This window comes from Lethenteron reissneri, chromosome 72 (genome assembly GCF_015708825.2).
Source record: "Lethenteron reissneri isolate LAM-NWPU_2019-01 chromosome 72, ASM1570882v1, whole genome shotgun sequence".
In the NCBI taxonomy this organism is placed as follows: Eukaryota; Metazoa; Chordata; class Hyperoartia; order Petromyzontiformes; family Petromyzontidae; genus Lethenteron; species Lethenteron reissneri.
The window spans coordinates 3,900,633-3,926,736 of record NC_083850.1 but is presented as its reverse complement, the minus strand read 5'-3'; the positions used below and the strand labels follow the sequence as shown (position 1 = coordinate 3,926,736).

General features: G+C 44.3%; 1 protein-coding gene across 1 annotated transcript; it reads left to right on the top strand.

The window, feature by feature from the left end:
* Positions 1–828: 828 nt before the first annotated feature.
* Positions 829–25,440, top strand: LOC133361329 (zinc finger protein 84-like; the record flags this gene model as incomplete). The annotated part of the gene is made up of 5 exons (XM_061580263.1): positions 829–1,208; positions 5,169–5,481; positions 13,141–13,163; positions 16,213–16,351; positions 24,727–25,440. Coding segments are annotated over 5 exons (1,569 nt in total), but the record flags the coding sequence as incomplete, so codon positions are not given.
* Positions 25,441–26,104: the final 664 nt, after the last annotated feature.

The following is a 26,104-nucleotide window of genomic DNA, read 5'->3' as shown; positions in this document are numbered from 1 at the left end:
ACATGTTAAGCTCTAACATAGTGAAACATAATATTATAACCTATGAACTACAACCTATCCATTGTAACGCTGTAAAAGAATATTACCCATTGGGTTTCACTCCCTCGTCGAGAAGGCCGCTCTCATCCTTTTCTAAAGTTACATGCTAATTTCTCTGCATTCACTTTAAATCGAGGACAAAGTTTTTCCATTTATTCAAAATAAGCGCACAATTACACACTGAGATGCACTTACATATTCATGCATGAAGCACAATGGGCACATTACCCTTCGGTATGTTAATAGACATGCGGATTGTAACTTCCAAAATTAACAATCGAATGCAAATATCCTGAAAGACAAAGGATTGGATCCTTGGGGGGGAGCTATAAGGCGGCTCAGAAGCAGAGCTCAATGCCATTTCGAGAGGGAACTTGATGAGATTGGACGCTCGACTCGTCGCTCTGCTGATCGCCCTTCAACCGCGAGACAACGCAGTCTGGCGAGCACAATTGCTGCGTCGACAGTTAGGCGACTTTGCGTCGGGAGAGTTCGTGGCGACATCTTCAGACGGGTTCTAGACATCGATATACCGTGAATCTCCAAGTAGGTGTCTATTTCGCGGATAAACTCTTAAACGTGTTCGTCGTCAAATTAGCGGGATTTTTTGCGTCTCGGTTAGACGCGAGTGTCGTTCTTGTTTTAGCTGTTAACAAAATCCAAAACTCAACGCTAAACATCCTTGCGGCCGATAGCGTACTTTTGACTCGATAACAGCGCTGCGCTCACATGGAGCAGAGACGCTCTCCACAGACCCACGTACACGGAGGCAAGAAGCCATCCAATTGCTCTGTGTGTGGGAAGGAATTTTCACGGCAATCAAATCTCAAGAGACACCAGAGAACACACACGGGTGAGAAGCAATTCCTGTGTTCTGTATGTGGGAAAACATTTGCACAGGCATCAAATCTTCAAACTCACCAGAGAACACACACCGGCGAGAAGCCATTCTTGTGCCCTGTGTGTGGGAAGACATTTGCAGACTCATCAACTCTTCAAACTCATCAGAGAACACACACAGGCGAGAAGCCATTCCTGTGCCCTGTGTGTGGGAAGACATTTGCACAGGCATCAACTCTTCAGCGTCACCAGAAAACACACACGGGCGAGAAGCCATTCCTGTGCTCTGTGTGTGGGAAGTCATTTGCACGGTCATCAACTCTTAACAGGCATCAGAAGGTCCACAATGATAGGAAGCTGAAATCAAAAGGTGAAATTCAAGGTGCTGCAATGAATTCTGAAGAAGATTCCACCTTCGATCCCATGCAGTTGGATCCCGAGAGATGGCTGGATGTAATGGAGTGGCTCGAGGATCAAACCGAGAGCTCGGGGTGACTGAAATGTGGCCGAAACGTCGTGAGAATTGTTTTATTATGTTTTATTTTTATTATTTTATTACTTCCCTTCTACGTGACTTTACCGAAAGAACCAAGAAGATGCTGGTAGAATGTTCCATCTGAATGGCACCGAATAGCAATATACAGTATTGATATTTTGCGTGGAGCCTACAAGCGCAACCTTGCGCATTTTGACCTGGTTCTCGACGCCCGTCCGGCGCCCATGGTAGAATCTTGTGCATTTCGGGGCGTCAAGGGTTCGCACCACAGCCTTGAAGGATTAGGCAGGTCCCTGGCTTCTTTTGAAGAATTTGACCAGGCTCCAGGCACCGGTTCCTCGCACGTGGCGGATCCTTGAGGCACCACGGGCCTTAAACTATACATTATAACGCTATACAATAACATTATTAACTAGTGTTATAGATTAGAACAACCTACAATGAAGTGTGATATTCTAATCGCATTCGAATTTTTCGAATCACTCCGTAATCCTCCTAAAATCACATTACAGTCGTAAGTATGTAACATGTCTGTAGTAAATATATGTGCATGTATGTATGTAACGTGTATGTATGTAATATTGGGTTTGTGTGATTACTTTATATATACATACTGAATATTGCTATTTGATGCCATTGAGATTAACATTCATCCAGCAGTGGATAGCTTGGTCCAATACCACCAAAGTGTTATTCAAATAATTTTAATCCCATCCTGATTCTGCACGTTCCGTTTCACATATCCCACCATTGGTTCGCACGTCCATATTACATACATGCACTAGCAGTCGCCGCCCGCTTCGCAGTCGGTGTGCATATGCTTGGTTGGTGCGGAGTTGAAAGTGGCTGGACACAATATACATGTTTTGGTGATTGTTCAATGTTTATTTTTGTGAGGTTATATTTATTTTTATGAGACGCTCAATCGACAATATTAAAGAATGCAACTTATTCAAATATAGAATGCAACCTATTGAAATATCTGGCGATACACGATATTCTTCGTGTACACTCAGTCTTCCTCCTCGTCGTCAGGTCCCTCAATAAGCGCCTTGATGTTGGATCTTGCCGTGACTCGCGATAGTGCCACGTACAGTTGGCCGTGCGAGAAGCATGGCGTTGGTAGATATAATCCCAGGTTGTGAACAGTTTGCCCTTGCGCCTTGTTGATGGTCATCGCGAAGGCTGGGACAATGGGGAACTGTTTGCGCCGAAGTCAGAATGGGAAGTCCTTCGTGTTGTCGTCGCTGATGAAGATGATCCGAGGGATCAACACCTCCTTACCGTTATGGGTTCCTGTCATGATAGTCGCGCGAATGACGGGTGGCTTCATTTGCACGATGCGAAGCCGTGTTCGGTTGCACAGGCCAGCGTCCGGGTTCAAGTTGCGCAATATCATCACTGGGATGCCTTTGTTGAGGATCAACTTGTGTGGGGGAACCCCGTTGATGTTCACCGAGTTGAGGACCTCTGTCTCAAAGAATGCTGACCCTGCTCTCTCGTCGTCCTCAACCGAATCTGTAGACAGGTACACTTGTGGAGTTTCTCTGAGACGATCCACGACACCCTCATTCACTCGCTGCACAGCGGCGTTGGTCGGTGTCAGAATAGTGCGGCGAGCGAAGTAGTCGTTCGTTGCCACCGTAGGGTAATTCAATTCATCTGCACTGTACATGGCATCGACAATCCTCTTCAACCCGAGTGGAACGGGCAGATGACTGCCGTCCTCATCTCCGTCGATGTCTGGGTCGTATTCAGGATTGTCGATCACCATGGCACGCGGAGTCTTCATGCAATCTGGACCGAGGTCTGGATCAACTTCATGCCTACCCTCTCCGACTTCCAAAATAAATTTTGAAAAGGCAGCAAGTTCTGCGGCGGATTCTTGGTTCTCTGCACACTGGACTCTCATGTTCACAGTCAGATGAACTTGCTTGAAGTGGGACCACAGGTCGGACGACTTGAAATACGCATCCACAGTATCAGCTGGTGTTCCTTTCTTGACAACTGGAAGAATCTGTCGAAAGTCAACGGACAGGACAACCACTTTGCCTCCAAACGGTTCATGCAGATTGTCCAAAATATCGCGAAGTGTGCGATCCACTGCTTCAAACGCAAACCTGGGCGTCATTGGGGCTTCATCCCAAACGATAAGACTTGCCTCCTTGATAAATGTTTTGAGCTTGGACTGTTTGCGAATGAAGCATGTGGATATGTTCGTAGGTTTCAACGGGATCTTGAACATGGAATGCGCGGTACGGCCGCCTGGAAGCAGCAGCGAGGCAATGCCGCTGGAATCAACAGCAATCGCAATCTTGCCTTGAAGACGTATCTTCGCCAGCACATGGTTGAGCAGCGTGGACTTCCCCGTGCCGCACGGACCATCGATGAAAAACAGCTTTTGATCGGGTTGACTGTCTTCGACTGAGCCAACAATTTCGTCGTAGATTTCTCTCTAGTTCGTGTTGAGTCTGTCAGCATGTTCTACGATGTCTTGTAGCTCGTTTCTATCATATCCTTCCAATTCGCGGCGGATATGGTTGTTCTCAAGCAGCGAGTCCAAGACCAAGTGTGGGTACTCGGAAAGCTGCGGGAGGTCGTCAAAGTCCGACAGAGCCATCCCACCTGCCGTGAGGAACTCGTGGAGGCTGTGAAGGGTCTTAAACTTTGCCATTTGTTCTTTGTTGGTCAGCTCGCGGTACTGGTACTCGTAATCGCGAGCCAATTCGTCGTAGAATTAATCCCAGAGATCCTTCGTATCTGCTGGCATGGAATACAGCAGAATCGTAGCGAAGAGTTGACGAAGCTGGTACGGCATCTGAAAGAGCGAGGCTTCTTCCAGACACGCAACCCATTCGCGATCGCTCTCAAGGTAGCCTGCTCGCATTTGATCAACTCTGATATTGTATACTCTCACATGTTAAGCTCTATCATAGTGAAACATAATAGTATAACCTATGAACTACAACCTATCCATTGTAACGCTGTAAAATAATATTACCTATTGGGTTTCACTCCCTCGTCGAGAAGGCCGCTCTCTTCCTTTTCTAAAGTTACATGCTAATTTCTCTGCATTCACTTTAAATCGAGGACAACGTTTTTCCATTTATTCAAAATAAGCGCACAATTACACACTGAGATGCACTTACATATTCATGCATGAAGTACAATAGACACATTACTCTTCGGTATGTTAATAGATATGCGGATTGTACCTTCCAAAATTAACAATCGAATGCAAACATCCTGAAAGACAAAGGATTGGATCCGAGGGGGGGAGTTATAAGGCGGCTCAGAAGCAGAGCTCAATGCCATTTCGAGAGGGAACTTGATGAGGTTGGACGCTCGACTCGTCGCTCTGCTGTTCGCCCTTCAACCGCGAGACAACGCAGCCTGGCGAGCACAATTGCTGTGTCGACAGTTAGGCGACTTTGCGTCGGGAGAGTTCGTGGCGACATCTTCAGACGGGTTCCAGACATCGATATACCGTGAATCTCCAAGTAAGTGTCTATTTTCGGGGATAAACTCTTAAACGTTTTCGTCGTCAAATTAGCGGAATTTTTTTGCGTCTCGGTTAGAGTGTCGTTCTTGTTTTAGCAGTTAACAAAATCTGAAACTCAACGCTAAACATCCTTGCGGCCGATAGCGTACTTTTGACTCAATAACACCACTACTGTTACTACGCTCACATGGAGCAGAGACGCTCTCCACAGCCCCACGCACACGGGGGCAAGAAACAATTCAATTGCTCTGTGTGTGGGAAGGCATTTTCATGGTCATCAAGTCTTAAGAGACACCAGAGAACACACACGGGTGAGCAGCCATTCCTGTGCTCTGTGTGTGGGAAAACATTTGCACACTCATCACATCTTCAGAGTCATCAGAGAACACACACGGGCGAGAAGCCATTCCTGTGCCCTGTGTGCGGGAAGACATTTGCACAATCGACAACTCTTCAAACTCATCAGAGAACGCACACGGGCGAGAAGCCATTCCTGTGCCCTGTGTGCGGGAAGACATTTGCACAATCGACAACTCTTCAAACTCATCAGAGAACACACACGGGCGAGAAGCCATTCCTGTGTCCTGTGTGTGGGAAGACATTTGCACACTCATCACATCTTCAGCGTCACCAGAGAACACACGGGCGAGAAGCCATTCTTGTGCCCTGTGTGTGGGGAGGCATTTGCACACTCATCAAACATGAACAGGCATCAGGTGATGGTGTATATTTACGTATGAATATACACCATCACCTAATGTTATCAAAATACATGTTACATCCTCATATTCTCACAAATTCAATACGCGCACTTAATGCAGTGATAGTCTACAACGATTTCATGGCGATTGTTGGCAACAATCATCACGGGCAATAGTTTCCACAGAATGTTCTATTGTAAAGATCTGGATGCCCATAATCTGAACACATTTTATTGCAGCACCCATAATGGGTAACTGGAATGGCAACTTCCAATCAGCTCACAGACATAATTCATGAGATTGCCTGATATCATTCTGTCTTCATTGGTAATGAATGGCGACTTCATTTGCCTGCACGAGTGGGATATGGCATGACGTGTTGGTGGAGAGATGGAGTGATGGTGTTGGGAGATGGTGTTGTGATACGGAGAGGTGAAATTGTGGAATGTTCTGGAGAGACGGTGCCTTGTGATGGTATTGACGCTTTATGAGGCTCTATGCTATTGTATTGATTCTCGATTTGAAGCTTTCGTGACTGCGAGGATTCATACTCACGTCTGTGACTTTACCGAAAAAACCTAAGAAATAGTCACATACGTGACTTCACCGAAAAAACCTAAGAGTATATTGTATCGAGTTGGTGGTGATGTAAAGAGATTGTGTGGTGATGTGAGGTGTAATGATGTTGTGGTTCAATGGTGTTGGAGTGTGGAGAGAATGTGGTGTTTGACTCCCATAGACCCCATACACACCTTTGGGGAACGATTTTCATAGCTTTGGCCTGGGAAAGGGTCCACTTCATCCATAATGTCCCCCCACGTGGTCGACTGGCGCCATGACTCCCGGGCTACGGAAAACAAAATTAATTCAAAAGACGAGTAATGTATGAGAGAACGAAGCACGTGGATATTCACACAACTAATTCTGAGATTCTTGTAATTACCTCTTAACACATAACATGACCTGCTGTTGAGAAATATTAATCACATGGCAGTAAAACATTGCAAGTCATATTTTTGTAAGCATGTTGAGATCATCAATTTCATAAAGTTGAGACCCCCGTTTAAACCAATATGGCTGAAACGCAGTTCTAAATCCATGCTGTCTGCCACCCTTGACCGTTTACCTCTTCCCATCACCACCAAGCCACGTCCACTAAAAATAATGAATCAGGGAGCTGCCTTCTCTGCATTAAAACCACGTGATGCAGGTAACTGGGACTTACCATCATAGTCCTCCAAGATGTCAGCCCACTTGCGTTGTCTGTCCATGTTGTTGGGAAGGAGTCGTTTCTGTTGTTGGAGGGCCTGGGGAGGTTGTAAAAACGCTCAGATTTAGCAACCTTTTGAATCACTCATCCTCTCAATTATTACATATTTGACCACTCGCTGTACCAATCAAATCACTTTCGTGTCGTTGGTTTTACAAGTCCACTCACTCGCTTGTTTGCCCGCTCACAGGTGCGTCAGATCACTCACTCATCTACCCACGCGAACATGTTTATTCCAACTGCCTATTGCATTAAACATAATCGCCAGACATAACCGTGATGTTTAACCTCTAATCCAGACAAGCATGTTGATGCACAGCCCATTTGTATTAATCGACTGTTTGATAAAGGCCCCCTATGTCTTGTAGGTCATTGGGGTCAAATGACCATACTTAAATCATTTGTTATAACCCGAGAATGACGTCGTAGGTCACGTGATGTCAGAGGTACCGCCCATGTGCCTGTGACATCACAGATAGGAGACGTCTATGGCAGCAGCTTGGGTCTGAACTAAAAGGCAGACTCCTCCCCCGTGTTGGATAACATTCAATACATGTAATGCAGGGCACAATTATGCAGGCAATCAGAACACAATCATTATGGACATGTTAATCATATTTTATAAGATTAAAACAGGTTAGTTATGAACGTTTTAAATGTTGACTTATTTTGGGTCTAAACAATGACAGTAACAGCAACATATCAGAGCATGCCAAGTAACCTAATAGTCCTAATTTGGTTGCAGAAAATCCAAATACCAACATTTAGTTTGTAGTCAAAACGTGCAATAAAAATAAACAACACGCATCGTCAACAGGGACGCTCACGATAATTGTTTTTTACCCTTCTATCTGGCAACAAAACTGACACCTTTTTACAAGGAGTCATGTTTGCATAGACCGCAATACCTGCAGTCATAATACAAACAAAAGAACATAAATCTGATAATGTGCACTGTCCTTGAAGTTGATTGGTCCACACCCGAGACAGCTTTCCTTAGAGCCTAGTCTCACATGGGTTGGACCTGATGACGCCAAAAGGCGCACTGTAAAAAGGTGTCAGTTTTGTTGCCAGATAGAAGGGTAAAAAACAATTATCATATTTTTACTGGCAAATGAGGTTCCCATAGGGACGCTCACCTCGTTGACGATTCGCTCTGCAAAGGCTTCTGCTGCTGCTCACTCGTGCGCATTCCTCTCGACTGCGGGTGGAGGCGTGGCTATGACGTAACAGAGGTGACGTCACTACAGCGAGGCTCCGCCCCCACGCGCTTGGCGGGCGCACCACGTGGTGCAGTGCGGGTGGTGTGCGTCACCGGAAACAGCAGAGCCCTCTGTTCGACATTAAACATTTGCCCCCTCGCTTTGTGCTGTCTTTGATGTCGCCGTTACTGCGGCGAGGACTGAAGCGATGCCTGGCCATCAGGCCTGGCATATACCTAGGCCTCAGGCTTCATATTTGTTCGTAGTTATTTTTTGTTTAATTGGAATTATTAACTTGCATTTCATTAATTACATTTCAAGCGTATAAACACCATAACATTGGTTTATTTACTTTTAAATTCAGGTTTGTAGTATAGTTATTGATCTGTAGTTATATTTAAGTGAGTGAGGTGGTTGTACTAAGTGTGAATTTGAGTTCCATGTAAATTATTATTGTGTAAAGGATTTGTCTGTGTGCACCTATCCTGGCAGTGGTAATTAGGGCTTTTTATAATTAAGTTGTTAATGAGATTGTTTATTTGTGTGTGTCTGTTATCGATGTCTGTGTAAGGTTACATATCTATGTTTGTAGCTCTGTGTGTTTGTTAATTTATGATGGGTGGTGATGATGATGTTTCTTGATAATGGATGGTGGTGATGATAATGTGTAGTGATTATGATGGGTGGTAGTGATGATGATGGGTGGTGGTAATGATTGGGGAGTTATGATGATGGGTGGTGATGGTTATGGGTGGTGATGATGATGGGTTGTTGTGATTATGGATGATTGGTGATGGTTATGATGAATGTTGGTTGTGATGGTTGGGTGGTGGTGGTGGAGACGATGGTTGGTGATGGTGAGTTGATAGTGATAATGATGATAATGGGTGTTGATACTGATGATTTGTGTTGATGATTATGGGTGGTGTTGAGTAAATGAGCAACCACCAGACACATAACAGCAACAGAAGTAACTAAATCAGCACCAATAACAGCAGCGACAACAGCAGCAGCAACAACACATTTTGAGGGCGACGCAACTACTTCCGATTCTGCTGTTTCTGCTGCTCGACTATTTGTAGACAGGACCTGCTCTCGCGGGACCCCACACGTCTTTGGAAATGATTGCGATCATGTCTGAGCTGAGAATTAAGTGACTAAACGTTACTTTGTTTAACCATAACTGTGTGTAGGTTAGTGTCTGGGAGCTTAGCGAATACTACTCATGAATGAACTCGCACTCCTTTATGACCGACATTCTACTAATTTTGGTTGATCGAGACGAACAAGGCACGTGCCATGTCCAGAATAATTTTTATTACCAATATTGTCCTTAAATATGATGCTAAAATAAACATTAACACTGGATTAAACCTGCACCTCTTAACCGCTGCCTCGCATTTACGACTAACAATTTGCATTTTACACGTAACATGCAGTCAAGCACAGTAAAATGCTAATACGACAATATTGTTATTCTAGGAATTTAATATTGTTATTCTAGGAATTTAAATTCTAAAATGCTAATACGACAATATTGTTATTCTAGGAATTTAAATTCGATTCTAACCCTGCACCCCCAACAGTTCGCATATCCAACCCCCGGTTTAATGGAACGTTCGCTTTACATACATATGAGCAGAGTACGATTATAATACTTCTAATGAGATTTGAATACCGTACCTCAGTTTATGGTGTAATGAATTAGGAAACCAGTCTATAGTCGTTTAATGGTGAGTGGTATCGTTTATAGTGATACAGCTGAAGTCATAGAGATGAAACGGCCTAAGTGTGTACGAATGTAGATAGGGCGTCGCCGTTGGTTCGTCCACCCATCGCGCCTCAAGACTTATGTCCGTCCCCACCCAGACAGCTCATCCCCATGTCCTGTACAGCCCAAGTCTGGTGTGTCCAACGTGGTGGGGCACTCGGCAACGGAAACCGTACACCAAAGGAAATGTGTTGTGGCGCTCACAGTTTCCTAGCCCCTGAGGCCCGGGGTGCTTCAATGATCTCCCGCGTGTGAGGAATCGGTGCCTGGAGCCCAGTCATGTTTCTCAAAAGAAGCCAGGGACCTGCCTAACCCTTCAAGGCTGTGGTGCGAACCCTTGACGCCCCGAAAGGCACAAGATTCTACCATGGGCCTTTAACGCGGTTTTAGACCCCAGGCGTCACGATATAGCAACGACGACGACGAGACAGCAACCAGCCAACACAGCCCCAAACCTCGTTCCTCCCCCTCTCTCATTCTCGGCGTGAACCTCCGCCCACACTTGGTCCCGCCTTCCCTTCTCGAACTCTCTTTATCTTGTTGTCACCACTTGTCCCTTAGTTGACGCATTGTCTTTACATCACCCACCTCTATGACCTCTACCTGACCCCGCCATGGGCGGAGCAACTTGGGGGATTTTCCCGGTGGCACCTGTGGGCAATACAACCATGCCCTGTCCCCCACTGCTCATGGAAGCACGTGTTCCCGCCGCCCCGAGTTATTTTCATTAGCGGATTGCGCTCTGGTGGGGAAAGGTCCTCGTTATGAATCGTTTCGCAACGTTCAGGTCCAGAATACCGAAGTACACCGGGAATCACCTGTACAAAAAAAACATGTAAACTGATAACACTATAAACAATAACACTCAACATTAAACGACAAAAAGATATCAACTGGTTTTATTATTTATACCACCATAAACGCAGGTACGGTATTTAAATCTCATTAGAAGTATTAAAATCGCACTCTACACATATTTATGTAAATTATCTGTTCAATCGAACCGGAGGTCGGATATGTGAACTGTGGGGGGTACAGGGCAAGAATCGCATTTAAATTTTAGAATAACAATATTGTCGTATTAGCATTTTACTGTGCTTGAATGTATGTTATGTGAAAATGCAAATCGTTAGTCGTAAATGCGAGGGAGGGGTTAAGATGTGCACGTTTAATCCAGTGTTACCATTTATTTTAGCATCATATTTAAGGACACTGTGGTTGATAAGAATTCGTCTGGACGTGGCACGTGCCTTGTTCTACTCGATCAACCAAAATTAGTACAATGTCGGTCATAAAGGAGTGTGATTTCATTCATGATTAGTATTCACAGAGCCCCTATGACACTAACCTACCTAAAGTTATGGTTAAACAAAGTAATTTTGAGTGACTTAATTCTCAGCTCAGACATGATCATCGCAATCATTTCCAAAGACGTGTGGGGTCCTGCGAGAGCAGGTCCCGACTACAAACAGCTGGGCAGCAGAATCGGAAGTAGCTGCGTCGCCCTCGACATGTGATGTTGCTGCTGTTGTTGTCGCTGCTGTTGTTGCTGCTGTAGTTGCTTCTGTTGCTGTGATATACGCAGGGAGGTGATGTTCCGTGATGGGATGACGCCTTTGATTAAAGCCTCTGACCAAACTCACCCGATTGACGCCCTTGATCGTTGAATTTGATCAACTCTGATATTGTATACTCTCACATATTAAGCTCTATCATAGTGAAACATAATATTATAACCTATGAACTACAACCTATCCATTGTAACGCTGTAAAAGAATATTACCTATTGGGTTTCACTCCCTCGTCGAGAAGGCCGCTCTCTTCCTTTTCTAAAGTTGCATGCTAATTTCTCTGCATTCACTTTAAATCGAGGACAAAGTTTTTCCATTTATTCAAAATAAGCGCATAATTACAAACTGAGATGCACTTACATATTCATGCATGAAGCACAATTGGCACATTACCCTTCGGTATGTTAAAAGACATGCGGATTGTACATTCAAAAATTAACAATCGAATGCAAATATCTTGAACGACAAAGGATTGGATCCTAGGGGGGGAGTTATAAGTCGGCTCAGAAGCAGAGCTTCTACCAACATGATTTAAATTTATATCCGAAAGAAGTATGAGTTCATTCATGAGTAGTATTCACTAAGCCCCGATTGCACTAACCTACACAGAGTTATGATTAATCAAAGTAAACATTAGTCGCTCATCCCAGCTCAGACATGATCATAGCAATCATTTCCAAATCCGTGTCGGGTCCCACGAGAACAGGGCACGTCCACAAACTCTCAAATTGTAAACTCACAGAGCATACTCTAACATTATAAACTCTAACAATATAATCTTTAAACTATGAGCTATACATTGTAACGCTTTAAAATAACACTACAAACTAGTGTTATAGTAAACTATAATGTTAAGCTATGAGCTATACATTATAACGCTATAAAATAACAATAAACTGGTGTTAAAGATTTTATTTCGATTTAAAGCTTTCGTGACTGCAGGGATTCATCTTCTTGGTTCTTTCGGTAAAGTCACGTAGAAGGGAAGTATTAAAATAATAAAAATAAAACATAATAAAACAATTCTCACGACGTTTCGGCCACAACGCAAGCAGCCGTCCTCAGGTGAAAACCAGGTCCGTCGAGGCGACAGAGTCTGAATGAAACAGCACACGAGCTTGGAGCATATATATAAGCTGGGCGCATTGACAAAGGAATTTGCATATCAAAAGGAATTTAGCATATTTATGGGAAATGCAGGAATGTGATTAGTACTGCATATGTGTTAAAGATTAGAACACCGTACATTGAAGTGTGATATTTGAATTCGAATTCTTAGCTTCACAACGTGGTCCTCTAGGAATCACAATTTGCTCGTCAGTATGTAACATGTCTGTATGTAATATGTATGCATGAGATATGTCTGTATGTAATATATATGCATGTAACATGTATGTATGTAATATGGACGTGCGAACCAATGGTGGGATATGTGAAACATGAAGGTGCAGGATCAGGATGGGATTACAATTATTTGAATAACACTTTGGTGGTATGCGCCGCAGCCTGGCTGCCCAGCAGATACCAAGGAGGAATTTTGGGAACAATTGATGGACACATGCAATCAAATAAATGGAGAAGAGCAGTTAGTAATTGGTGGAGACCTAAATGGACACGTTGGAAACGCCCGGGATGGATACCCTCGAAACCATGGTGGCCAAGGATATGGTACCCGGAACGATGAGGAAAACCGAGCCCTGGACTTTGCGGAAGCCCATGATCTTGTCCTCGCCAACACCTTCTTCAAGAAGAGACCGTCCCATCTCATTACGTACGCCAGTGGTGGGAGATCAACTCATTGATTTCTGGCTTGTCAAGCGGGATAAGCTGAAAACGGTGACAAACACTAAAGTCATACCATCGGACAACATCACCCCACAACATCGCATCCTGATCATGGACATGAAAATGGACATTGGCCAGCGACATCGCCCACCAACAACGGAACAGCAGCAAATTAAGTGGTGGCGGATGAAGGAATGCAAAGATCAGCTGAGAGTCGCCCTCAATCAGATTGACGTGAACACCAACCGACCAGCGAATGCGATTTGGGAAGATCTCGCCGGCCAACTGTGCACAGCGGCAACGGAAGCACTAAGGCTAACTGAGCCGGCAAAATACTTCATTGACAAGCAAATATGGTGGTAGAACGAAGAAGTTCAGCTAGCAGTGAAAGAGAAGAAGCTAGCTTTCAAGAAGTGGCGCAAAACGCTCGCAGATCTGGATTACCAACAATACAGAAACTGCAAATCGGCATCGAAGCGAGTAGTAGCAGCGGTGAAATTAGCTCAATACGACCAACTGTATGTCGAACTGGACACCCCAGAAGGTGCCAATAAGATCTATCGACTGGCAGAGGCGCGCCATCGTTCGACTCAGGATATTGGTCAGGTCAAATGCATAAAGGATGAGAATCACAGCGCTCTCAGAGACCCACCCGCCATCCTTCAACGCTGGAGCGAATACTTCTCTAGAATCTGCAACCAGGAATTTCCCCACCCACCTATTATTAGCGCTGAACACGTCCTCGATCCGGTTTCACCTATCACCATCACCGAAGTGGAACAAGCTATCAAGAGAATGAAGAATGGGAAAGCGACTGGCCCGGACGATATACCTGCTGAGGCCTGGAAGATCCTTGGCAGGCAGGGTGCTGCCCTCCTTACCCAACTCTTCAGCACCATCACGAGCACCGGTGAGGTCCCAGAAGCCTGGTCGACCAGCACGACGGATCCAATTTGGAAGGGTAAAGGGGCCGTGGCAGAATGCTCGAATTACAGGCCAATCCGGCTCCTGTGTCATGCGATGAAGATCTTTGAGCGAGTTTTGGACACAAGGATTAGAAACATCGTCACCCTATCACCCAACCAATGCGGCTTCGTCAAAGGATGTGGCACTACGGACGCCATATTCGCGGCGAGGCTCCTGCTGGAGAGGCACAGAGAGAAGAACAAAGCTGTGCACGTGTCGTTCCTCGACCTTGAAAAGGCATTTGACAGGGTCCCCCACGACCTCATCTGGCACTCGCTTCGATCCCATGGAGTCCCTGAAACCTACGTGCATTGGGTGCAACTCCTATACAAGAACGTTACCAGTGCAATCAGGTGTGCAGTGGGCATATCACCGCCATTTCCCATCAGCGTTGGAGTGCACCAAGGATCGGCCCTGTCACCACTCCTGTTTATCCTGTGCATGGACACGGTCACTGCCGACCTGCACACGCCCCTGCCATGGTCAATTCTCTACGCGGATGACGTCCTCCTCACAGATGAAGAGAGAGGAGAAGTGGAAAGACAAACGCGCCTGTGGAAGGAACGTTTGGACGAAAACGGGATGAGGTTCAACATCAAAAAGACGGAGTATATGGAGTGTGGCCCCCAAACCGACGGCACCATCAGCATTGACGGAGAAGATCTGAAGAAAGTGACGGACTTCAAGTACCTGGGCTCCACCATCAGCTCAGATGGTAGCATCACGACTGATGTGAGGTCACGAGTCAATGCGGCATGGATGAAGTGGAGGCAAGTCACCGGAGTCCTCTGTGATAGGAAAATGCCGGATAGGCTGAAGGGAAAAATTTACAAGACCATCGTCCGACCGGTGGCACTCTATGGATCCGAGTGCTGGCCAGCCACAACTGTACACGAACAAGCTCTCCACACCATGGAGATGAGGATGCTCAGATGGAGCCTCGGACTCACTCGATGGGATCGTGTCATGAACGAAGACGTTCGGAATCGACTTGGTGTGGCCCCCATTGCGGACAAGATGCTTGAGGCAAGGCTTCGGTGGTACGGCCATGTGATGCGAAGTGAAGAGTCATCAGTGGCCAAGACTGCCATGCGTATTGAGCCAGAGGGCCGCCGTCCACGCGGACGTCCGAAGAAGCGATGGATGGATCGAATAAAGGAAGACATAAAGACGGTCAACGCATCCCCTGAAGATGCCCTGGACCGAGCCAAATGGAGAAGACAATGCCGAAAAGCGGACCCTGCGCCACAGCGGGAACAACGCTAGGAAGAAGATTACCTATTGGGTTTCACTCCCTCGTCGAGAAGGCCGCTCTCTTCCTTTTCTAAAGTTACATGCTAAATTCTCTGCATTCACTTTAAATCGAGGACAAAGTTTTTATTCAAAATAAGCGCACAATTACACACTGAGATGCACTTACATATTCATGCATGAAGCACAATGGGCACATTACCCTTCGGTATGTAAACAGACATGCGGATTGTACCTTCCAAAATTAGCAATCGAATGCAAATATCCTGAAAGACAAAGGATTGGATCCTAGCGGGGGAGTTATAAGGCGGCTCAGAAGCAGAGCTCAATGCCATTTCGAGAGGGAACTTGATGAGGTTGGACACTCGACTCGTCGCTCTGCTGATCGCCCTTCTACCGCGAGACAACGCAGCCTGGCGAGCACAATTGCTGTGTCGACAGTTAGGCGACTTTGCGTCGGGAGAGTTCGTGGCGACATCTTCAGACGGGTTACAGACATCGATATACCGTGAATCTCCAAGTAAGTGTCTATTTTCGCGGATGAACTCTTAAACGTTTTCGTAGTTAAATTAGCGGGATTTTTTTGCGTCTCGGTTAGACGCGAGTGTCGTTCTTGTTTTAGCAGTTAACAAAATCTAAAACTCAACTCTAAACATCCTTGCGGCCGATAGCGTACTTTTGACTCGATAACACCGCTGCTGTTACTACGCTCACATGGAGCAGAGACGCTCTCCACAGCCCCACGTACACGGAGGCAAGAAGCCATTGAATTGCTCTGTGTGTGGGAAGTCCTGTTCACGGCCATCAAATCTTAAGAGACACCAGAGAACACACACGGGCGAGAAGCCGTTCCTGTGCTCTGTGTGTGGGAAGGCATTTGCGCACTCGTCAACTCTTCAAGACCATCAGAGAACACACACGGGCGAGAAGCCATTCCTGTGCCCTGTGTGTGGGAAGGCATTTGCACACTTGTCAACTCTTCAGAGACACCAGAAAACAAACACGGGCGAGAAGCCATTCCTGTGCTGTGTGTGGGACGGCATTTTCACAGTCATCAAACATGAACAGTCATCAGAAGGTCCACAATGATAGGAAACTGAAATCAGAAGCTGAAATTCAAGGTGCTGCAATGAGTCCTGAAGAAGTTTCCACCTTCGATCCCATGCAGTTGGATCCCGAGAGATGGCTGGATGTAATGGAGTGACTCGAGAGTCAACCAGAGAGCTCGGGGTGACTGAAACATAATATTGCATGTGGTTATACCTATTACGCCGTATCGAGTACTTTTGTGTGTAATTTTGACTATTTTAGTTTTACAGTTTGTGAGAGTTTATTGGCGTGCCCAGTGGTGGTTTGTAATGTTATGGGATAACTTGCCGAAGTGGTGTGATGAGCACTGGCTGTGAGACTGTTCAATTGTAGTCGTTATGTGTTCCTGTTGAGCTAAAGTTGGAATGCGTCTGTAGGTACATCTTTACTCAACATTTTAAAGATGTTTTGTCAAGTGTATGGCTTTTTTTGATTGGTTTTAGATTTCAGGATGTACATTGATGACGCGTTCGTTGGATATATGGCCTTGACTTCAACATAGACGCACAGTGAACACATGTGGTGAACTAATAAGGAAATAATGGGGAATGATATTTTAACGCTTTGGTATTCCTGGAACGGATATGGTTTGCATTGCACTGTAACTGTTTGAACATAGGACATAATACATTCGGTTCGAGTTTTGACGTAAAAATGATTGCAGATGAATAAAAACGTATTTTTAACAAATGTTTGTCCGTTTATTTATTCATAGCAAAAACGTGTTTTAAGCGAGTTTCAGGTGGAGGATCTTCGTCACACAAATCTGCCCTTAACCGGCAGCAACTTGGCTGTCTCTCCATTTAACATGTGTCCCTGGAGGGGAAAGGGCCCCATTATAAATCGATTCACAACGTTACGGTCCCTAATCATCAAGTACACAGGGAATCCTGTACGCTATGACACGTGAACTGTAACACTATAAACGATAACACGTAACATTAAAATACTATAAACTAGTTTAATCATTTATAACACCAAAAACAGAGGTACGTTTTTATAATCTCATTACAAGTATTAGAATGACAATGTGATTGTATTAGAATCACACTCTGCGCATATGAATGTATAGTGTACGTTCACTGTGCTCGTATGTACGTAAGTAATATGCATTTATGGCATTTTGACATGCGAACAGGTGGTCGGATATGCGAATTGGGGGGTGCAGGATTATGATCGGATTCAAATTATTAGAATAACACTATGGTAGTATTAGAATTACATTGAGCTAGAATGTATGTTATATGTAGATGCACATCGGGAGTCGTAAATGCGGCCTGGTTGGTGCCAGATTTAGAATCGCATCAAAATTATTAAAATCGCACCATGGTCGTATTAGAATCAAGCTGCCCACTGCTGGTAGAATGTTCCATTGCAATGGCACCGAATAGCAATATACAGCTTTCGTGACTGCAGGAGTTCATCTTCTTGGTTCTTTCGGTAAAGTCACGTAGAAGGGAAGTAATAAAATAATAAAAATAAAACATAATAAAATAATTCTCACGACGTTTCGGCCACAACGCAAGCAGCCGTCCTCAGGTGAAGAACATGTCTGTCGATAAGACAGAGTCTAAATGACACGTCTTAGGCTTGGAGTGTCTATTTAAGCTGTGAGGGAGGAGGAAGAGAGCCTTGACAAAAGAATTTACATATGAAGAGGAATTTAGCATATTTATGGGAAATGCAGGAATGCGAATAGTGCTAATTGTGAAATGCGTGGGAAGTGGGCGGGGGGTTTTCAAAGTCATATTATGCCCATGCATTATGCAGGATTAGCAGCATCAAAGGGAGGGGGCAAGGGCAGGGGCAGCACCAACAAAGGGAAGGAATGTGAATAGTATGCAGCTGCAGCAACCAAACAACCACGTAAAAAACGAAAGTATAAACTACATAGTATCATCAGTATGCCAAATACACTCTGAATAAGCTGAGCTACCAACCTTAAGTAATACATTACAATTCTAGTTCGCAAAAAATATATAATATGCTTCCAGCTAAAATTTTTTCCCTTACATCAAACAGGTCTAGCCCGTACTATATGCTGCCATAGACAAACCCAACATTAATTATATACTGTATTACTATACACCACCTTATACCTTATACATTGTTCTATTACACTATGTATTATTCTACCCACCCTAATGTATATCACACTGCTATATATTCACTATACAATTACGATACTATATATTACTTTGTACATTGTATTAAGCATATAAATGTTATACTATTTGTTATTATACACTGTACCATTGACCGTCGTGTGAAAGATACTAAGAGGCAGCAACGAAATATGAGAATGGGAGAGTAGCAGAGCAAAGAATCCATTCCCTGCGGAGAATACAATGCCAGTGAGTGGAACGCGGTCTGAGAGTCACCGTAAACGTGAACACAATCAGTTAAGATCCGAAATGGTTTATTACGTCCTTCCAATGATTGCTAAGCCAGAATCCATCTTTTCGGTTGAAATTGTCTCTGTGTTTGTATATGTGGATCGCCTCATGAACGAATCTCTCATGATAGCCAGATGGCTTGCAGAGAACCTCTGTCTTGGAGAAGTCAATGTCATGTGAGCCCACTGAATTGTAACAGTGATCTGCCACGGCTGAGGAGTTTGTCCTACCGTGTTTCAGGTCTGCTTTATGTTCACGGATGCGGTCCGAGACATGTCGTTTGGTTTCTCCAATGTAACTGCTACCACAGAGGCAACTAAGTTTGTAGACGCCAGGTTACTGTATGTCTGGAACCACATCTTTTACAGACGGGACCAGATCACGGATTTTATGTACTGTGTTGAATCGGACCTGGATCTTGTGTTTAATCAGGATTTTGGAGATCTTTTTTGTGACCCCAGCAATGTAGAGTAAGGTGATGGTCTTGCAAGGCTCCTCAACAGGATCCTTCTTGATGGTTGGAGTGATGGCCTTGCGGATTGTGTAGTCGGAGTAACCATTAGCCTTAAGAGCTTGGCGTACGTGTTTGAGTTCACTGGCAATGTGTTCCTGGTCGGAAATGCATTGGGCTCTATGGTATAGAATCTTGATGATGGAATTCTTCTGGGATGGATGGTGGTGGGAATCCGGTTTTAGGTAAGCATCCGTATGGGTGGCTTTCCTGTAGACAGAGTGGCTCATTGTACCATCAGGTCTCCTTTTAATTAGGACATCCAAAAAGGGGTAGCTTGCCATCTTTTTCGACTTCCATGGTGAATCTCATGGCTGGGTGTATGGAATTGATGTGGTCGAGAAATTGGTCTAGAGCAGGCCGGCCATGTGGCCAGATGACAAAAGTGTCGTCTACGTACCTCTTCCATAAGGTCGGGCGTAGAGTGTATTATGACTGCAGGTATTGCGGTCTATGCAAACATGACTCCTTGCAAAAAGGTGTCAGTTTTGTTGCCAGATAGAAGGGTAAAGAACCAATTATCATATTTTTACTGGCAAATGAGGTCCCCATAGTGACTTTAATTTTTTTTTATAATAGATTCCACCCTGAACGGAGTTACGGTATGAGAATGTCATTAGAAGCATTTTTATCGCTCATATGTATGTAAAGTGTACGTTCAATCGAATCGGGGGACGGATATGCGAACTGTGGGGGTTTGCAGGGTTAGAATCGCATTAAAATTATTCTAGTAACAATATGTTCGTATGCGCATTTTACTGTGCTTGAATATATGTTATGTGCAAATGCGAATCGTTAGTCATAAATGCTAGGCAGGGTTTAAAATGTGCATGTTTAATCCAGTGTTAACGTTAATCCAGTGTTAGCATTATATTTAAGGACAATATTGTTAATATAAATTCGTCTGGACATGGCACGTGCCTTGTTCGTCTCGATCAACCTCGATCAATTCAAGGTGCTGCAATGAGTCTTGAAGAAGTTTCCACCTTCGATCCCATGCAGTTGGATCCCGAGAGATGGCTGGATGTAATGGAGTGGCTCGAGAGTCAACCAGAGAGCTCGGAGTGACTGAAAAAATATTATGTCATGTGGTTATACCTTTTAATCCGTATCGAGTACTTTTGTGTTTAATTTTGACCATTTTTGTTTTACAGTTTTTGAGAGTTTAATGACGTGCACAGTGGTGATTTGTAATGTTATCGGATTACTTGCCGAAGTGGTGTGATGATCACTGGTTGTGAGAGGGTTCAATTTTAGTCGTTAAGTGTTCCTGTTGAGCTAAAGTTGGAATGCGTCTGTAGTTAGATCTTTACTCAACATTTTAAAAGGTTTTTTTTTCAAGTATAAAGTTTTTTTTGGTTGGTAATAATCGACTTTAGATAGTCGATTTCAGGATGTACATTGATGACGCGTTCGTTGGATATATGGCCTTGACTTCAACATGGACTCACAGTGAACAAATGTGGTGAACTAATAAGGAAATCATGGGGAATGATACTTTAACGTTTTGGTATTCCTGGAACGGAAATGGTTTGCATTGTTCTGGAAATGTGTAAACATAGGACATAATAAATATTCCCTTCGAGTTTTGACGTAAAAATGATTGCAGATGAATAAAAACGATTTTTTAACAAATGTTTGTCCGGTCTTTATTTTATAATGTTCCTAGCAAAAACATGTTAAGATAATTTCAGAAGGAGGATCTCCGTCACATAAGTATGTCGGGGATAAACTGTACTCTATAACATGTCAACTGTAATACTATGAACGATAACACTAAACATTAAACGATTATAAACTAGTGTTTCAATTTATAACCATATAAACGGAGCTAAGGTATTATAATATCATTAGAAGCATTAGAATCACAGTGTGGTCTATAATAATCGCTAATATGTATGTATAGTGTACGTGCAAGGATCGGATAAAAATTATTACAATTACAACATGGTCATATACAATCACGATTTTCACTGCTAGATGTCATCGATTAACAAGACGGAATATATTTATATAAATACACGCACAAACCAATTATAAACGCTTGCGATTATGAATCGTTACAATTTTATAACAATCACAAATTGTAACAAAGCGAAATTCCAACAAGCAAAACACCACGCTCACGTGAGTGGTGAGGGTGAGTGGTGATTCGTGAGGGTGTGATTGCTGAAGATGAGTGGTGAGGGAGAGTGGTGAGGGTGAATGGTGAGGGTGAGTGCTGAGTGGTGAGGGTGTGTATATATGTAAGGTTATTAAGACATATATTTTTCACCCGGGCAACGCCGGGTACTACTGCTAGTTAAAAATATACAGCATTGATATTTTGCGTGGAGCCTACAAGCGCAACCTTGCGCATTTTGACCTGGTTCTCGACGCCCGTCCCGCGCCCATGGTAGAATCTTGTGCATTTCGGGGCGTCAAGGGTTCGCACCACAGCCTTGAAGGATTAGGCAGGTCCCTGGCTTCTTTTGAAGAATATGACCGGGTTCCAGGCACCGGTTCCTCGCACGTGGCGGATCCTTGAGGCACCCCGGGCATCAGGGGCTCGGAAACTGTGGGCGCCACAACACATTTCCTTTGGAGTACGGTTTCCGTTGCCGAGAGCCCCACCGCGTTGGACACACCAGACTTGGGCTGTACAGGACATGGGGATGAGCTGTCTGGGTGGGGACGGACATAACTACATGCGTACACACTGCGGCCATTTCACCTCCATGACTTCTACCAGACCCCGCCGTGGGCGGAGCAACTTGGTGGACGTACCCGGTGTCACCTGTGGGCAACACAACCTGTCTACGACCGCCCATGGAAGCACGTGTTCCCGCCGCCCCGTGTTCTTTTCATTAGCGGCTTGCTAATCGTTTCACAACCTTCTGGTCCCGAAACCCGAAGTATACGGGGGATCACCTGTACTCTATAACATGTAAACTGATAACACTATGAACAATAACACTAAACATTCAACGACTTTAATTTTTTTTTATAATAGATTCCACCATAAACGGAGTTACGGTATGAGAATGTCATTAGAAGCATTCTAATCGCTCATATGTATGTAAAGTGTAGGTTCAATCGAATCGGGGGACGGATACGCGAACTGTGGGGGTTTGCAGGGTTAGAATCGCATTAAAATTATTCTAGTAACAATATGTTCGTATGCGCATTTTACTGTGCTTGAATATATGTTATGTGCAAATGCGAATCGTTAGTCATAAATGCTATAGGCAGGGTTTAAAATGTGCATGTTTAATCCAGTGTTAACGTTAATTCAGTGTTAGCATTATATTTAAGGACAATATTGTTAATATCAATTCGTCTGGACATGACACGTGCCTTGTTCGTCTCAATCAACCAAATTAGTTCAATGTCGGTCATAAAGGAGTGCGAGTTCATTCATAAGCAGTATTCGCTGATCGCCGATGATACAGACCTACACACAAAGTACTCTTTATTAAATTAACTATCAGCTCAGACATCATCATCTCAATCATTTACAAAGACGTGTGGGGTCCCACGAGAGCAGGGCCTGGCAACAAATATCTGAGCAGCGGAAGCAGCAGAATCAGAAGTAGCTGCGTCGCCCTAGAAATGTGATGTTGCTGCTGCTGTATTTGCTTCTGCGTCGATCAAGATTGACGCTCTTGATCAACTCTGACATTGTAAACTCTCACATGTTAAACTCTAACATAGTGAAATATAATATTATAACCGATGAACTACAACCTAGCCATTGTTACGCTTTAAAATACGATTAACTGTTATAGTGCAGAACCACATAATTGGAGGTGTGGGATTATAATCGCATACTAATCATTAGAATCGCACTGAGCTAATTAAAATCACACAGTTGTTGTACGTATGGTAAGTTAATATGACAACCGGGGGTAGGATATGCAGGATTATAATCGAATTACAATTATTCGAATCCCACTCGTATTAGAATCACACTGTCCACTGTTGGATGAATGTGTCCTATCAATGGAATCGAATAGCCATGTAAGTATATACAGTATACACAAATAAATAGTATAACAATCACACATTGTAACATAGATACAATAAACATTATTTAAAAAAACGTATTTAAAATATATATTCCACTTTTTTAAAACTCAGAATGTCGTCGTTCATGTGGGGAGATGGAGCGCAGTGGATCGTATTGTCTAAGGTGCTTTTCGGAATCCGTGTGATAACCCAGTCACATCGCCTAACTGCAGTGACAGCACCTTACCCAAGCTACATCTCCCCAACAAGACAGCCTTACCGATGCTCTATAGTGTTTATGGGATAACAGAGGTGTGTATTTTCCTATACGTCTTGCCCAAAACGACTGATTGTCCGCTAAACAGCCTAGCCTGTAAACCACCATTGGTGATAGTATTGTGTGAGAGCAGCTATTAGAGTCGTTTTGGCAAACGAGGTGGTGGCTGGCCAAACCATGCCTCGCTGTTTGTCTCCGGAGTGATGACGGATACAAACCAGACCAAGCGGAGACCATGTACCAGATCGGATTTTGGTTACTGATGTTAGAGTGATTGTGTGGCAAGTGTGGTCACTACGCGACTGTATGTGCTCACACACGAAGCTCGGCGATTTTTGGCAACGCCACGGGGCTGCATTCACTTTAAATAGAGGACAATGGAGGGCATGGGGAACGTGTTTTTCCATTTATTCAAAATAAGCGCACAATTACACACTGAGATGCACTTACATATTCATGCATGAAGCACAAAGGGCACATTACCCTTCGGTATGTTAATAGACATGCGGATTGTTCCTTCCAAAATTAACAATCGAATGCAAATATCCTGAAAGACAAAGGATTGGATCCTAGGGGGGGGGAGTTATAAGGCGACTCAGAAGCAGAGCTCAATGCCATTTCGAGAGGGAACTTGATGAGGTTGGACGCTCGACTCGTCGCTCTGCTGATCGCCCTTCAACCGCGAGACAACGCAGCCTGGCGAGCACAATTGCTGTGTCGACAGTTAGGCGACTTTGCGTCGGGAGAGTTCGTGGCGACATCTTCAGACGGGTTCCAGACATCGATATACCGTGAATCTCCAAGTAAGTGTTTATTTTCGCAGACAAACTCTTAAACGTGTTCGTCGTCAAATAAGCGGGATTTTTTTGCATCTCGGTTAGACGCGAATGTCGTTCTTGTTTTAGCAGTTAACAAAATCCAAAACTCGACGCTAAACATCCTTGCGGCCGATAGCGTACTTTTGACTCAATAACACCGCTACTGTTACTACGCTCACATGGAGCAGAGACGCTCTCCACAGCCCCACGCACACGGAGACAAGAAGCCATTCAATTGCTCTGTGTGTGGGAAGGCATTTTCATGGTCATCAAGTCTTAAGAGACACCAGAGAACACACACGGGTGAGAAGCCATTCCTGTGCTCTGTGTGTGGGAAAACATTTGCACACTCGTCACATCTTCAGACTCATCAGAGAACACACACGGGCGAGAAGCCATTCCTGTGCCCTGTGTGTGGGAAGACATTTGCAGACTCATCAACTCTTCAAACTCATCAGAGAACACACACAGGCGAGAAGCCATTCCTGTGCCCTGTGTGTGGGAAGGCATTTGCACAATCGTCAACTCTTCAAACTCATCAGAGAACGCACACGGGCGAGAAGCCATTCCTGTGCCCTGTGTGTGGGAAGACATTTGCGAAGTCATCACACCTTCAGAGTCATCAGAGAACACACACGGTTGAGAAGCCATTCCTGTGCCCTGTGTGTGGGAAGGCATTTGCACAGTCGTCAACTCTTCAAGACCATCAGAGAACACACACGGGGGAGAAGCCATTCCTGTGCCCTGTGTGTGGGAAGGCATTTGCACAGTCGTCAACTCTTAAAAGTCATCAGAGAACACATACGGGCGAGAAGCCATTCCTGTGCCATGTTTGTGGGAAGGCATTTGCAGACTCATCAACTCTTCAAACTCATCAGAGAACACACACGGGCGATAAGCCATTCCTGTGCCCTGCGTGTGGGAAGGCATTTTCACAGTCGTCAACTCTTAACAGGCATCAGAAGGTCCACAATGATAGGAAACTGAAATCAAAAGCTGAAATTCAAGGTGCTGCAATGAGTCCTCAAGAAGTTTCCACCTTCGATCCCATGCAGTTGGATCCCGAGAGATGGCTGGATGTAATGGAGTGGCTCGAGAGTCAACCAGAGAGCTCGGGGTGACTGAAAAAAAATTACGTCATGTGGTTATACCTATTAAGCCGTATCGAGTACTTTTGTGTGTAATTTTGACCATTTTAGTTTTATAGTTTTTTTGAGAGTTTAATGACGTGCCCAGTGGTGGTTTGTAATGTTATCGGATGACTTGCCGAAGTGGTGTGATGAGCACTGGTTGTGAAAGGGTTCAATTGTAGTCGTTAAGTATTCCTGTTGAGATAAAGTTGGAATGCGTCTGGAGGTACATCTTTACTCAACATTTTAAAGTTTTTTTCAAGTATATAGCTTTTTTTGATTGGTATTAATCGACTTTAGATCGCCGATTTCAGGATGTACATTGATGACGCGTTCGTTGGATATATGGCCTTGACTTCAACATAGACGCACAGTGAACAAATGTGGTGAACTAATAAGGAAATCATGGGGAATGAAACTTTAACGCTTTGGTATTCCTGGAACGGAAATGGTTTGCATTGTACTGGAAATGTGTGAACATAGGACGTAATAAATATTCCCT